Raw genomic sequence first — 15,269 nt, 5'->3', positions numbered from 1 at the left:
CCCTACTCTACTGCCTCTGGCCTGCAGGAAGGCAACACTGAATTTTGCCTCCCAGGGTATATTCAAGGCATGCACTTTTATTATGAGCAGTTTTAAACAAATGTTCACCTAAGTCTGGGGGAAATGTACAGACTGCCTTTCTAGTTTTATTTTTCCTTTTATTAATACATATTTGTGCTACACAATGAATATATTCATTGTGGGGAGTTGGTGTGCATACGTTGTATATTAATCCTTTTGATCTGCTTTTGCTGTCTTCCTTCCACCCTGAGATCCTCTTCCAGTCTGCAAAAGGTCTCCCTCTCTGTTTCCTATCATCTATTTTTTATTCTGCTCCTTAAATTATTTATACTTTGGGTTTTTCATATAAGAGAAACCATATGATATTTAACCTTCTGTGTCTGATTTATTTCACTTAGCATTATGGTCTCGGTATATCCACTTTCCTACAAATTACTCAAATTTATTCTTTTTATGGTTGAGTAGTACTCTATCGTGTATATATACACCACCTTTTCTTTATCCATTTCTCTGCTGATGTACATATTGGTCACTTCCAAGGTTTAGCTGTTATGATTTGTGTTGTTATAAGCATGGATATATATGTATCATTGTAACCTGATGTATTTAACTATTGTGAAAATACATAGCAGTGGAATAGCTGGGTGGAATGGAATTTCTATATTTAGTTTTTTTTTTTTGGAATCTCCATACTGATCTCCATAGTAGTTGTACTAGTTTACATTCCTACCAACAATATAGAAAGATTTCATTTTCTGCATAGCCTCTGCGGCATTTGTTGTTTTTGAGCTCCTGATGACTGCTATTCTCTCCAGCATAAGATGGAATCTCAATGTTTTAATTTTCATTTCTCTAATGGCCAAAGATGCTGAACATTTTTTCATGTACTTATTGGCCATTTGTATCACTGCTTCTGAGAAGTGCCTATTCATTCCACTTACCCAGTTTTTTATTGAGTCTTTTATCTTGGGGGGAGTCTTTTATGAGTTCTTTATATATTTTAGATATTAGTCTTCTTTCTGAGGACCAGTTGGCAAATATTTTCCCCATCTCTGGGTTATCACTCTATTGTTTCTTTGCTGCAGAGGCTTTTTAACTTGATATAATCTCACTTGTTGGTTCTTGGTATTATTTCTTATACAATTGGCAAGGCAACTGGGGCTCTGTTTAGAAAGTCCTTGACTATACCAATAGTAGACTGCCTTCCCATAGCAACAAGTTAAGTTCATTCCCCTCTTCTGTAGTGTTTACCTGCCTTCAAAAGTGTGTTACTACATTTAAAAAAAATGAACCATTTACGGCAAAGCATAAAAGATATGATCTAGTAACAGAGCCAACCAGTTTTACCTTATTCTGTTCTTAATGTATCTTATTGTAAAATTTATATTATCATCAATGAAGTCTGGCTTTATCAGGCTGTGGAATTGAAGATCTTCCATAAATATTGAGAAAGCTTTGCTCCTATATTACTATCCAAACTGCCATGATGTTGTTCATTATTGAAACCCAAGGACAGGGCTTAGCGAGGGGGTTCTCTCCCATGACTTGGAGGAAATTTGCTATTTGGGGTTTATGCTATGAAGTTTCTTCAGAGAGAGTCCTGAGAGTAAAAGCAAACCTTCCATTTCCAGGTATCATATCTGTGACAAATAGCATCCTTTCAGAACAATGATCAGTGGGTTTTTTTTTGTTGTTGTTTCTTTTTCTTTTCTTTTTTTTTGGGGGGGGTCCTGGGGTTTGGACTTGGGTCCCTGTGCTTGTCAGGCAGGTGGCAGAACCACTGAGCTAAATTCCCTGCCCTATAACAATGATCATTGGAGCCATCAATTTGCCTCGCATTTACCATTTCATCAACCCTTCAGAATGCATCTTATGCTGAATCACTGTCAGCAATGCCAACCCAAGTGCTCACATATTCTTTAGGCCTTTAGTTATTTGAGAAAAATTAAGGGAAGAACAGATAATCATAGAACCCTGTTCATAAGGGAATGGGGCACAGAGCACTAATTTACATGCCCCACTTTAGAATTTAAGGATCTGGCTGTTTACGATTCTGATCAGGTATAATGACTGCTCTGGGAGCCCCACTTGCTGAAACAGGAAGTCCTATGGCTAGTGAACATAACGGCTTCTCTCCTGCTGTTGGAGCTATAGGGCAGAGAGGCACCCTGATGAATCCCTGAATTTGAAATCTGAATGCTTTAAATGGCCAAAGTAAGAAAACATTTATTTTATAAAAGGATTCTTCCCCCATCTGTTCTCTCTTCCCCTCTATCACACAACCTTCCCTGACCAAAGAACAGAGGCAGGTAGTGCGGAGCGCAAAGACAAAGCAGCCTGCTATCCCTTACAGAGAAAAAGCATCCTCTGAGCCAAATTCTCTGTTTTAAACAATTAACCAATTTACCAAGAACTTAAGGGATAGGGAGAAGGATCTCATTTTCAGAGAGCAGGTGCTGGCCATGCCTTCCGAGACATGCTTTTCCTTCATCTTGACTAAGCCTAAAGCCAACCCCTGTCTCTATCCTGGCTCCTCAAGTCTTCTCATTCATAATAATCTTGCTTTCCCCTGAGAACATAACTTTTTCTTTCTTTCTTTCTTTATAGCAACAGGTTAAAGATTGTTTTATGTTATTTTCTGTTAGCATGCTGTATAAATGTCTAACTTTTAGATTACTGTTTCTCTTTTCCAATTGTGTGTGTGTGTGTGTGTGTGTGTGTGTGTGCATGTGTGTGTGTGTGTTACCTTTCTTTACTACAACAAAATACTTTAAGGATTGAGGTGAAAGGGAGAAGTAGCATTATAATATAGTGGGAAAACTAAGCTGCTGTTGGATGTGGACTGATCTGTATTAGTATCTGGGTTCCATCATTTTCTAATTATGCTGTCTTCAGAGGGCTATGCAATCTCTCTAAACCTCAGTTTCCCTGCCTATCACAGGAGACTGACATTTACACCAGTTATACAGAGTTTAAAGTTAAAATAATGTATTAACAAGTTTAGGCCATCATAGATCAATGGAAGGTCTACTGTTATTAAGAAACTCTGCTTTTCTATATTTTTAGTTCTCTGTAGACCGATCTTCTGCTAACATAAGTGAATTGAGGTTGAAATATATAAAATATTAATATATAAAATATTAAAAATATATACCACTCAGAACAACAAAGCCTAGGTAAAGAGAATATGGTAAAATGTAATAAATGTTAAAAATAGAAAATGGGAATTTACATTATTATTTCCACTCTTCTGCATTTAAATTTTTTTGTAATAAAAATCAAGTAGTAAAATCAATACATTATATATTTCTGGAAGAAGGAAGTTGGGGGATTATTAATTTTGTATTGTTTAGAAAGTATATGGTCGCCGGGGATTTAGCTCAGTGGTTCGGTGGCCTGCCTTGCAAGTGCAAGGACCCAAGTACAATTCCCGGTATTAAAAAAGAAAAAAAACAGAAAGTACATGGTACATCTAATCCCAGCTCTTTGAGGTACCTCCATATTGATTTCCATAGTGGTTGCACCAGTCTGCACTCCCACCAACAATGGAGAAGGGTTCTTTTCTCCCCACAGCCCCGCCAATATTTGTTATTATTTGATTTCTTGATAGCAGCCATTCTTTGTGGGGTGAGGTGGAATCTCAGCGTTGTTTTCATCTGCATCTCTCGAATGACCAGTGATGTGGAACATTTGTTCATATATTTACTTGCTGTTTTTACTTTTTTGTTTAAGAAATGTCTATTCATTTCAGATGCCCATTTTTTGAACTTGGTCTTTATATTTGGGAGGCCTGATTTTTTTTTTTTTTAGTTCTTATACATTCTAGATAATAGTGCTTTGTCTGAGCAGCTGGTAAAAATTTTTTTCCATGCTATAGGTTGTCTCTGAGTTCTGTTGATGGTTTCTTTTGCAGTGCAGAAGCTTTTTAATAAGATGAGATTCCAGTTGTTGATTCTTTCTGTTAGTTCCTGTGCTAATGAGGATTTGTTCATAAAGTCTTTTCCTATGCCAATGTCTTCAAGAGTTCTGCCTAACTTATCTTCCAGCAAATTTAGTGTTGCTTTTTTAATATTTAGATCTTTAATCCACTTGGATTTTAGTTCAGTGCATAGTGAAACATAAGGGTATAGTTTTAATCTTTGGCAGGTTGAAATCCAGTTTTTCCAATACCATTTTTTAAATAGGCTATCTTGCCTGCAGTGAGGATGGTTAGATCCTTTGTCAAAGATGATGTAGCTGAGTGTGTCTGGAGTTGTTTCTGTATCTTCCAATCTATTCTACTGATCCTCAGGTCTCTTTCTTGGCCAGTACCATGCTGTTTTTTATCACAGTGGCTTTGTAGTATAGTTTCAAATTGGGAATTATTATACCCACTGCCATGTCTCTGTTGCCTAGGATGGCTTTTGCTATTCTAGGTCTCTTCTCATTACTCCTAAGTGAAATAAATAAGTTACACATGTATAAATACCAAATAGTTTCCCTGGTGTGAAAAACTGTAATGGTATATAAGATCCTAATGACATAATTGACAATGTGAAATAGGAAGAAAAAGGCTAAAGGTGTAGGAGAAGTGTGTAGGGTAGGGGAAAGGTAATAATGGAAAAATATGAGAAAATGAAAATAAAGCATTTGTAAATTGGGAGGGGAGGAGGGGGTGAAAGGAGGCCAGGGACAAGGGGAAAAAATGAGAACCAAGACCTGTCATGTAAAGGTACAAGATCCCAATGATGAATGTAACTGTACTGTATACCTAAAATATACCAATAAACTCAAACAGAGAGAGAGAGAGAGAGAGAGAGAGAGAGAGAGAGAGAGAGAGAGAAAGTAAGTACATGGTACCAGGTAGTGTGGATCTGGAAAGTTCCCCAAAGCCCGTGCCCTAAAGCTTTTGCCCACAGTGTGATGCTACAGGAAGGTGTTGGAACTTTTAAGAGGTGGAGTCTAGTAGGGGGTCTTAGGTACAGTGAACCCTCGACTTACAAACTCAGTTCATTTGCAAGAGCTGGTTGTAACTCAAGTCAGTCAACTGAAGGCTCAGGCTTCTTTACACAGCCTACAAAGTTTCTCTCCTGTGTAATTTTACACCAAACTTTCCTCCAGGCAGATCTCAGTGTCCTTAGAGAGACACTGGCCCAGGATTTCTGAGGATTTCCACACAGGAAAGGATGTTGTAATATCCCTTCCAGGACTCTTTAAGGGTTAAATCTGTATCAGAGACCACCTGGAAGCACAAATGGCCAGCATTTGGGTCATAACTCAAGACTCTGGTTGTAAGTTGAAACTAAAATTCTGGTCGTAACCCAAGTTGTTCATATGTCAGGCCCATCATAACTTGAGGGTCCACTGTAATTGGGGGCATGCCACTGGGGGTGATGGTGGGATCCTGGCCCATTTCTTCCTCTTTTTTTCCCCCTGGTTCATGACATGGAACATGGCTAGTTTTGCTCCATCCTACACCTACACATGACATGCTTCCTCCATACGGGCTCAAAGCAACATCCAACACTCTGAGCCGTAGTCACTTTTCTCTTTCTAGCTGAATTCTCCCAGGTATCTTATTATAGTAATGGAAAGCTGACTAACACAGTACAGATATGTTTCACATTAATTTTCACCTCTTTTCTGTCTAAACTAAAAATAAAAACAAAAGTCATCATGTACTGTCACATTCATAAAGTTAATGATAACAATGACAAATATCAGATAAATGTTGTATTCGTAATTTTTCTGCCTGGGACAAACATCTGGCTCCCATGGGTTAAAGGAGGAGGTAGTTGGTTTTAGAAGTTTCCGAGTTTGGTTACTGGCTCCAAGGCAGAAATGGCATGGTGAAAACACCCAGTGAAGAAGGCTATTCAACCCATGGCAGCCAGGAAGCAGAGGGAGGAGAACAGCCAGGGCGAGAGCTACACCTTCAAAGACACATCCCCATGACGTAGACCTCAGCCAGGCCTCACTGCCACAGGCCACATTCAGCCATCACCTCAGCATCCTTTAATCCACTCAAGTGCCCCCAGGACCGTGACATAATCACACTGAAACAGTCACCCCTCTGAAAGCATGAGACTTTGGGGGGAACGTTTCAGATCTGAACCATAACACATAGGACATATTTTACTAAAATAAAATGCAAATAAATAACACTTACATGTAACTAATACCAAACTCCATGCTGTTAGATGAACCATGCCACTCTGAAGATCAGGACCATCCGCTGGCTGTTTTTGCGGATCAACCACCAGGGGTTGCTAAAGAGTAACATTCCCAGGAACCATGTAGCAAGAGAAAGATTGCAATCATTCAATTTGACCCTAAGGAAGTGCCAGTCCCAGAGAGTCACATTCATTACTACACCACCTAGAGATCTGGGACCATGGACTTTAGCAGGTCTGTTCAGCCTGTGAGGAACATTCCTCGGCTGCAGGGACAGGGGTGCCTGGAGCCAGCTCAAGCCTGAGGCTGGTATCAGCAGTTCACAGTGGGATTTCAAAATCCCTGAGCTGGGCTGAGGCTGTGTCAAAGCTGACAACTTTCACAGTCACTGTGACAGGAATTGTAAGTGTGGAGCAGAAATTGAAGATTCTTCTCTGAGTTTATGTATTTATAAAAGCATAGGGATGAGACTCATTTATTTTTAAAATTTTTCCTTCTATTTTTATTTTAATGACAGCATAATCAGGAAAAAAATACTGGCACAACTAAAGAGCTAGCCTAGAAAATTTATTTCTATTCTTCAAGAACACTCCAGGCCAAACCCTGTATATAGGTATAACGTGCGAGTATCCCCTATTTAAAATGTTTGGGACCACCAGTGTTTTGGATTAAACTTTGGAGGGATATTTTTGCAGATTTTAAAACATTTGCACAGACATAATGAGTTATTTTGGAGATGGAATCCAAGTCTAAAAATGAAATTCATTTGTTTTATTTACACTTTATGCATATAGGCAGAAGGTAATGTTATACAATATATTTAAAGTGTGCCTGTGTTTTGATTACAAACCACCATATGAGGTCATATGTAGAATTTTCCATTTGTCACTACTCAGAAGGTTTCAGACTTGGAACATTTTGGATTTCAGATTTTCAGATCAGAGAACTTCACATGGATAATGAAATAGGAGTGGCTTGCATTGAGTGTTCCCTTTATATATCTCATCTAATTTGCTTGAGACCAGAAACCTTAGGGCTGATCTTGCCAGATTTCTTTGCACTCAAAGAACATTTCGTTGAGTATTTTGTCAAAGTACCTTTGCCCATTGACTTATCACATCCTCATAATAACCTTGTGAAGAGGCATCATTAATCCCGTTTGAAGTGGAGGAAGCTGAGACTGAGCAATAGCAATGAGAAGGGACTTGACTAGGGGAAGAAAAGGATGTTTTCCCTACCGGTGATGATGAAGGGGTCATAGAGGGGCATGAACTTGCTCCAGAACGCACTGCTGGGCAGAGGCAGAGGTGGCATTTGCTCTTGCTAGCACACTGCCCAGTTGTGCTTTGTAGATGAATATACTACAGTGTACAGAAGAGGCAGGCGGATCTTGTACAGAACAGAGTTCTGGTGGGTCTTCTAACTGAATAAAAAAGACAGACTAAATTTTGAAGTGGCTATCGATGTTGTACTTCTTCATAGCCATCATGCTCAACTCTGAGCACGTCTCACATACAATAACAGTATGTCTGTTTCCCACAGGAGTAACATGGGTACTTCAGGCTTCCTAGCCCTCAAATCTGTAGAGGGCTCCATCATTGGAGGTTCAAGGCTTCTCTGTCTCTGTTCTTCCAGATGTTCCACACCATGTCACATCTCCTGGTCTACTCTGGTATTACTAGAAAGTGCCATAGAATATAGCCTGTGTAGAAGCCATTGATTATGCTTAAAGACTTAGAAAAAAATGATGCCCACTTTTTCTTCTGAGATTTATCTAGAGCTAGAGCAGAAATCAGAAAGATAGAGAAATGAACATATGGTAGGGGTAGTGAAATGACACAATCATTAGAGGTCTCGGTGGAGTCGTTGTTGGAGATTTACTGAGAAGCGAGTGAAATTCATATGCCTCATACACATTGCAGACATGCTAAATACAGCTCGAGTAATAGGGAGGTCTAATGAAGAAGCCTACAAATCATATGCTGGCCCCCTTCGGTTTCTGATTTAAGAGAAATGTGCATGCTGTGGAGAAATGAATTCACGGTCCATGAGCCAACACAGAACTTTCCTGGAACACAGAAGTGCAAAACTAAGGGACCTAGCCCTTAATTTTGGCACAATAACTCTCTTACTTGCCATAATGTCATAAATGGTATCCAAAAGCTCCAACTTATAAAACACAATACATAATACCAATATCTTATGTTGGTGTCCCCTGATTCACCCATCCATATGAAACTTTCATCAAGGATTTAATAGTACTCTGTGGACAATATCTAGAAGGAAGAATCCTACAGCAGGCAGAGTAACAATATAAATGTGATCATAGTGTTTCAATGAACAAACTGTTTTATATTTATTATAGACTTAACAGTCGTTGGAAAAAATATAATCAGTTGAAGGACTAAAACCATCTAACTCCTTATTTAAAAGCAAAAATGCTCTGTATCAAGGGAAGCTAGGCCTCTTTGACATCTCATAAATGTGTGTGTTCATTTAATTCATTTAACTCATGGCCATTTCAGTAACTCACAGTTGACACTAACATTAGTAGACCAGAAAGATATAAAATCTAAATTCATCATTTACTGCTGGTATTCAAATTTTGGTTGGGGAGAAAGTTGAAGCTATTAGTAAAATTGAAATTTTAGTGCTATATATTTAACTTACTTACCATCCCTTACAACAACAAATATATAAATAACTATTTACTGAAAGCTTTTAGAAAGGATAACAGAAAAGAGTAGCTCAGCCTTCCACATTGGAACAGGAAAGGACAAGATATAACAAAAGCTGTAAAATTCTGTGCTTTAAGGTTGATAAATAAAGGAAGAAGCCAGAAGACATAGTGATACTTAATAATCTGCCTTTACTTCTTTAAGTTTTCTAGGCCTCTAGGTAGCTTACTTTATTATTTAGAGGGCATTTAAATTATATTTCTACTATTTCTTTCTTATAAATACCAGAAGGTCCATATAAAAACCCCAAAGCCTCATTCATTGCTATAGTCTGGATTTGGTTTGATTATCTCCAAAATTTATGTTGAAATTTGGTTGCCAATGAAGTGAGATTGGAAAGTAAAGCCCTTGAGAGGGGATCCAGACTGCAAAATTTTTCATAGGAATAGATTAGTTGTTGAGAGAGTGAGTTGTCACAAGCAGTTTAGCTCCTCTGTCCCTTCCCTCTCTGCATGTGCTTGTTTCCCTTCTGCTTTCTGCCATAATATGAGGCAGCTCAAGGTCTTTACTAGAAGCCAGGTGAGTGCTGGTGTCAATGCTCTTAGACTTGCCAACTTCCAGAACTGTGAGTCCAAAATAAATTTTTTCATAATTCAGAAATAAATTTTTGTATGTTTTGCTATAGCAACAAAAAGTGAACTAACTAATAGCCAGGCATGGTGGTGCATGCCCATAATCCCAGCACTTGGGAGACTGAGGCAAGTGGATTACCACTAATTCAAGGCCAGCCTTGGCTACATAGTGAGTTCAAAATCAGCCTGAACTACACAGTGAGAACTGATTTTTAAAAAATGGCCTAAGACATTCATAATATTGATCTCCAAGGTAAATGTTCATTTTTGCTGCCAAACACAACTTGGCTACTTAAAGTAAGAACTCAAATGCAGTTAGAAATCAGGTTGCCACCAGCCTCTGTTTAGTGAGAATCTGGGAAGCTTACTGCTCCATGGTTAATAACAGACCTGGCCCTAGAAACCCACCAGACATTCACTAAAAAGAAACCAATAGTCTCCACATTTTCAAAAGACCCAAGTCTGCAGGGAGGACCCCTGGTCCACTCCATGCTCCTTTCTGAACACTGAGGAGGGCCCCTGAAGCCTGCACACTCTACTTGTGCAGGTAGCCCAGCAGCAGTGCCATGGCTCTGCCTCCCTGTCATGTGAAATGAGCGGGCTTTTCAGCATATGTCCATCTCCTTCAGAAAATGCAAATAATTCCACGTCCAACTTTCTTCAAAAATCCCATTTTAAAAAAATGTTTACATGTACCCCTTTTTTTCTTTTTTATATAATTTTCTCTTTTGGAATCAAGATTATTCATCATCCTTGCAAGACCAGTTCTGTTGACATATGAGGCTAAATTTAACTCCCTAAACATCACTGGATGCTGCAGGAGATTCCATATCCCCTTCTGACATTAAAAGTCAATCTTAGTCCCAAATACAAATAACACACCCTCAACCACTGTCACCAGCACTGTTATCTCCTCAATACCCCCAACAAGAAGCCCTTCAGCATTCACCAAACACGGCCTCACCTTTCTAAAGAAATACTGCATGGACACAGCCACAGCGTCGAAGCCACAGATGACCCTTCTCAGCTCCCCTTGCACAAGGCTGAGCTGCCCGGCCTGTCGCTCACATCTGTCTTTCAGCCGCTGGACCAGCTGCCGCTCAGCCTCGCGGGCCTGCGGGTCAGGCTTGGGCACAAACCCATTTCTAGGAGCTGCAGTCCTCTGCTTCGGGTATCCTGTTTAAAAAAACAAAACAAAAAACCACACACACAGTCATTGGTGAAAAGACCTTCAGCACACATGTGACAACAGCTTCTTACAGTAGTACATGAAGAGCAACAACAAAAGAATTGCCTGTGTCATTCTGAGTACTGAAGAGGGAAAAAAGTTTTGAATTATTTATTCCACGTGATGTGGTTCTAAGCACAATGATTTATGCTTCAAAAAAGATTAACAGGCAAAATCAACAAATTCCTTCCAGCTTCCAACATTTTTTAGGCCTGCTTGGAGAGAATGAAATAGGAGTTTTTTCCTTTTCTTTCTTATAGGGGATTACTCTTGGAAAATGTCAAATGGGAAGTCAATCTCGACAGAAGGTAGATTTACATAATGCACAACTGGCCACTGGGCACTAAGGTGTAATGCTGCCATGGCCCCATCCTCCCTTTTGACAGCCACTCTAGTGACTCTTTCTTCAAGTCCCAAACCACATCACCTCTGCTCCAGGAATTTCTAATTTTAAATTCCAATGACCTGTCTAAAAGGGTAGGGGAAATGGGAGGGGTAGGGGAAAGGAAAGAAGGGAAAGAATAAAACAGGAGAAAAGGAAAAAAAAATGGAAACAAAGTCTCTATAAATAGGGAAGGGAGAAAGGTTTGAAAGGGGGGCAGGAGAACAGGGAAAAAATAAGAACCAAGATATATCATGTAAAGGTACAAGTTCCCATTGATGAATGTAATTGTATTGTATGCCTAAAATGTATTAATAAATTTAATGGAAAAGAGAAATTCCAATGACCTGGCAGGTCCCTTTGACATATTCCATGTGGCTTGACACCACCTTAGTGGCCAAGGGTCAAGTTCAACTCATCTTCTACTCTCACCCTGCTTCTTCACATCCTTCCCTATTTGTATCGAGAATGTCCATCATAGAAGTAAGGTGGTTCACCACGGGTGTGATCCTTCTTACTACTCTCCGCTGCAGTAAGAAAAAGGCCCACATTCCTTACCCTGTCTCACAAAGCTCTCACCAGGCAAAACTGAGAGGCTGCAGAAATCAGAAGCTCTGCCTGGGACTAAGACGTTTTCATTTGGGAGGTGGTGGTTAAGGAAGATAACTTTGAAGGTGATGTTTGAAAGAATGGTAAGACCCGAGGAAAAAGCACAGAGGTAACAAGTCCAACATGGTCAAAGACCCACAGATGCACAGGTGTTTTCTCAGGACCACTGTCAGTCTAGTAAGGCTCAGAGAGAGAGTTCCCAACAGGTAGTAAGAGAATCTCTGTGATTGGCCATGGACTTACATCCTAAAGGCATATTCTTTCTTTCCTTAAGCAGGTTGCCCTAGAGGACATAACATGAAGACTGACCATCGTGATCAGGAATCATATTTAATATTTCAAATGTTTTTTTTTCTCTTGTCATTTTTTCTCCCTCTCCAAAATATCAGAAAATGTTAGCCTCTTCAGTATCCGATATACAGAGACATAATAGTAATGGGCTTTTGAATATACAAGTGGCCACATCTTTTAAGGAAAATAGTTATTTATGGATCTAAATATGTCTGATTATTAATTAATGGTGATCTTGACTTAATTTAATGGTTAATCTTGATAGTGTATCTGGGTGTGTCACGGAGGCATGACCTGCCTGTTCCTTCAACCCTTCCTCTCCAGCGCTGCTCCTCTGCTCTGTTTCTCTACCACAACAAACCAAGTTCTTAAGCTCCACCATGCCCTTTCATCATGATGTTCCTGCGTTGGAGCTGGCTGACCATGTACTGGATCTCCTGATAATGAAATTGTGAACTAAATTAAACTTCTCCTCCTTTAGGTTGTGGGCGTTGGGCATTCTATCCTAGCAATGCCTGTTAATTTTAATTAAATCTCCCTCTCTTAACAAGTCATTAAAGGTTTTAATGTGACCTCACATTGGGACCTATCTTAAGTAACTGTGATTTACTAGAATAGAAGAGTGTGAAATTATTGCTTCTTAGACACTGTCCTTATTATATAAGGCACAGGAGCATCCACAGACTGGTATCTGGGGGGAGTCCTGGGACTAATCTCCCATGGACACCAAGGGATGACTGCATATCAAATTGACCTCTGCCTAGAAATAATAATCACTTTGCTGTTGGTGACATATTTTCAATCTTCACTAAAAGCAGCAGTTTTTCTTGTGTTTTCAAGTGTGTTAACTATTCCTACAGTTAACTCCCTAAAGTGCTGTTTGGTGATCAACTTAATGGTTTGCCCATGTATCAGACTGTCCCAGGGTGGCCCTTAAAGCCAGTGGCACAGGCTCCGATGCCACCTTGGGGACAATGAACTTGCTTTGAAAGTGGATAACAGAGGCAGGCAGCCTCATCTTTGGCACAGTAGTGTTTGTTTTGATGTCTTCTCTTGAAAGTCAGCTACCACCACAGGGAGTAAGAGGTTTAGGGGATGAGTATGGAAAAGCTTCTGGAGAGTGGTGGCTGCATGGAGCTCACAGGGATACTAGGCTAAGAAGTGATGAGAGTGGCTCACTCCTGACCACTGACACTTGCAGTTCTTGGGAAAAGCCATGATGCTTCACCCCCTGAGACACCTGCAGATGCCGGCATACTGTACTTGGTATCACCTCCTCACTGCTATTTGCAGTACTTCTGCCAAATTGCTTCTGATAAGGTGAAAGCAGCCACGTGGGCAGGCATAGTCTACTCATTTGTGTTTACCCTTGCCAAGAAACCAAAGCTCTGGGCTCCTGTGACATCTTTCTGGTTTCCAGTCAGTGGGACTAAGAAACAGATCAGTGAGTAAAGACCTTCAACAGAAGATTGTCAATGGTTTTGGAGCCTTCAAATAGAGAAAAAAATGGAGTGGAAAAACTGACTGACTGTTGTACTACCCAAGCATTTTTTTTTTCTCATTGAGTCTATTGGTACATTTTAGGTATATAGTACAGTTACATTCATTATTGGGATCTGGTACCTTTACATGACAGATCTTAGTTCTCATTTTTCCCCCATACCCCTGCCCTCCCTTCACCCTCTCCTCCCTTCCCTATTTACAAATACCTTATTTCCATTTTTTCATTTTCTCATATTTTTTTCTTTTCACTTTTTTCCTTTCCCCTACCCTTCCCATTTCCCCTACACCTTTATCCCTTTTCTTCCCATTTCACATTGTCAATTATATCATTAGGCTCTTATGTACCATTATAGGTTTTCACACCAGAGAAAATGTTTGGTATTTATACATGTATGACTTATTTATTTCACTTAGGATTATATCCTCAATATGCATCCATTTTCCTATGAATGACTCTAATTTCTCATTCTTTATGGCTGCATAGTATTACATTTTATAGAAAAACCACATCTTCTTTATCTAGTCTCCAACTGATGGGCAAATGGGCTGTTTCCAAGTTTTAGCTATTACAAACTGTGCTGCTATAAACATAGGTGTGCATATATCACTGTGCTATGATTCTTTTAATGCTTTTGGACAGATACCCAGCAGAGGGATGGCTGGATCAAATGGAACCTCTACTCCTAGTTCTTTGAGGTGTCTCCATATTGATTTCCATAGTGGTTGCACCAGTCTGCACTCCCACCAACAATGGAGAAGGGTTCCTTTCTCCCCACAACCCTGCCAACATTTGTTATTTTAAAATTTTAATTTATTTTAACTGAGATATAAAAACATGAAACTGTACATACTTAGGTAGCAAAGGTACAATGTAGTTTTCTTTGTTTTTGCAGTGTTAGGGGTAGAACCCAGGGCCTTCTTTATGGCAGGTAAGAGTTCTACAAGGAGCTACAACCCTGGTCTCCACATGATATTGTGATGCATGTATACAGGCTTAATGTTTAAATCAAAATAAACATTATGCCAAATATTTAGCTTTTATTTCTGGTGAAAAGAGTCAAATTTTTTTCTTCTAGTGTTTTGAAATGAATAATACATTGTTGTTATCTATAGTTTTCCTTTTGTGTGACAGCACATTGGAAATTCTTACTCCTAACTAAACTTTGTACCCATTGATCAAATTCTCCCCATTGCTATCACTCCCTTCCTCTCTTCAGTCTCTGGCAACCACCACTGTACTTTCAACTTCTATGAGATTGACTATTTTGATAGTTAATTCCATATATGAGTGAGATCATGCAGTACTTATTTTTTGTGATTGGCTTATTTCTCTTAACACAATGATATGCAGTTCCATCCATGTGTTGCAAATGATAGGATTTTATTATTTTCATGGCTGGACACTATTCCATTGCACATATGTATCAAATTTTCTTCATCCATTCATCAGCAGATAAACAGGTTGATTCCATTTCTTGGCTATTATAAAAAGTGCTGAAATGGACATGGGAGTGCAGATATTGCTTCAGGATAATAATTTGATATCCTTTGGATATTTACCCAGTGTTGGAATTGCTGGACAATTTTATTTTTAATTTACTAGGGACCTCCATACTGGTTTCCATAATGACTAGACTAATTGACATTTCCACCAACCGTATGCAAGTGTTCCCTTTTCCAAATCGTTAACTGGTCTTATCCTAGTTTACCTCTTTTGGGTGAACTATATGAGCAGTGTCTTGCTATAGTCTACATGCAGCTGATTTCATGTT

The 15,269-nt window shown here is 39.3% G+C and overlaps 1 protein-coding gene across 3 annotated transcripts in view; it reads right to left on the bottom strand.

Moving 5' to 3' along the window:
- Positions 1-15,269, bottom strand: part of Mtus2 (microtubule associated scaffold protein 2) — a 665,483-nt gene that overhangs the window by 153,607 nt on the left and 496,607 nt on the right. For all 3 annotated transcript variants that reach the window (XM_033759933.1, XM_010623851.2, XM_033759934.1), the window contains one exon: positions 10,449-10,660. In XM_033759933.1, coding sequence (XP_033615824.1) covers positions 10,449-10,660 — 212 coding nt within the window. The remainder of the gene's footprint in view (positions 1-10,448; positions 10,661-15,269) is intronic.

This window comes from Fukomys damarensis, unplaced genomic scaffold, assembly GCF_012274545.1.
Source record: "Fukomys damarensis isolate Sample0158 unplaced genomic scaffold, DMR_v1.0_HiC HiC_scaffold_38, whole genome shotgun sequence".
NCBI classification, from domain to species: Eukaryota; Metazoa; Chordata; class Mammalia; order Rodentia; family Bathyergidae; genus Fukomys; species Fukomys damarensis.
This window is presented reverse-complemented; position numbering and strand designations above follow the sequence as displayed.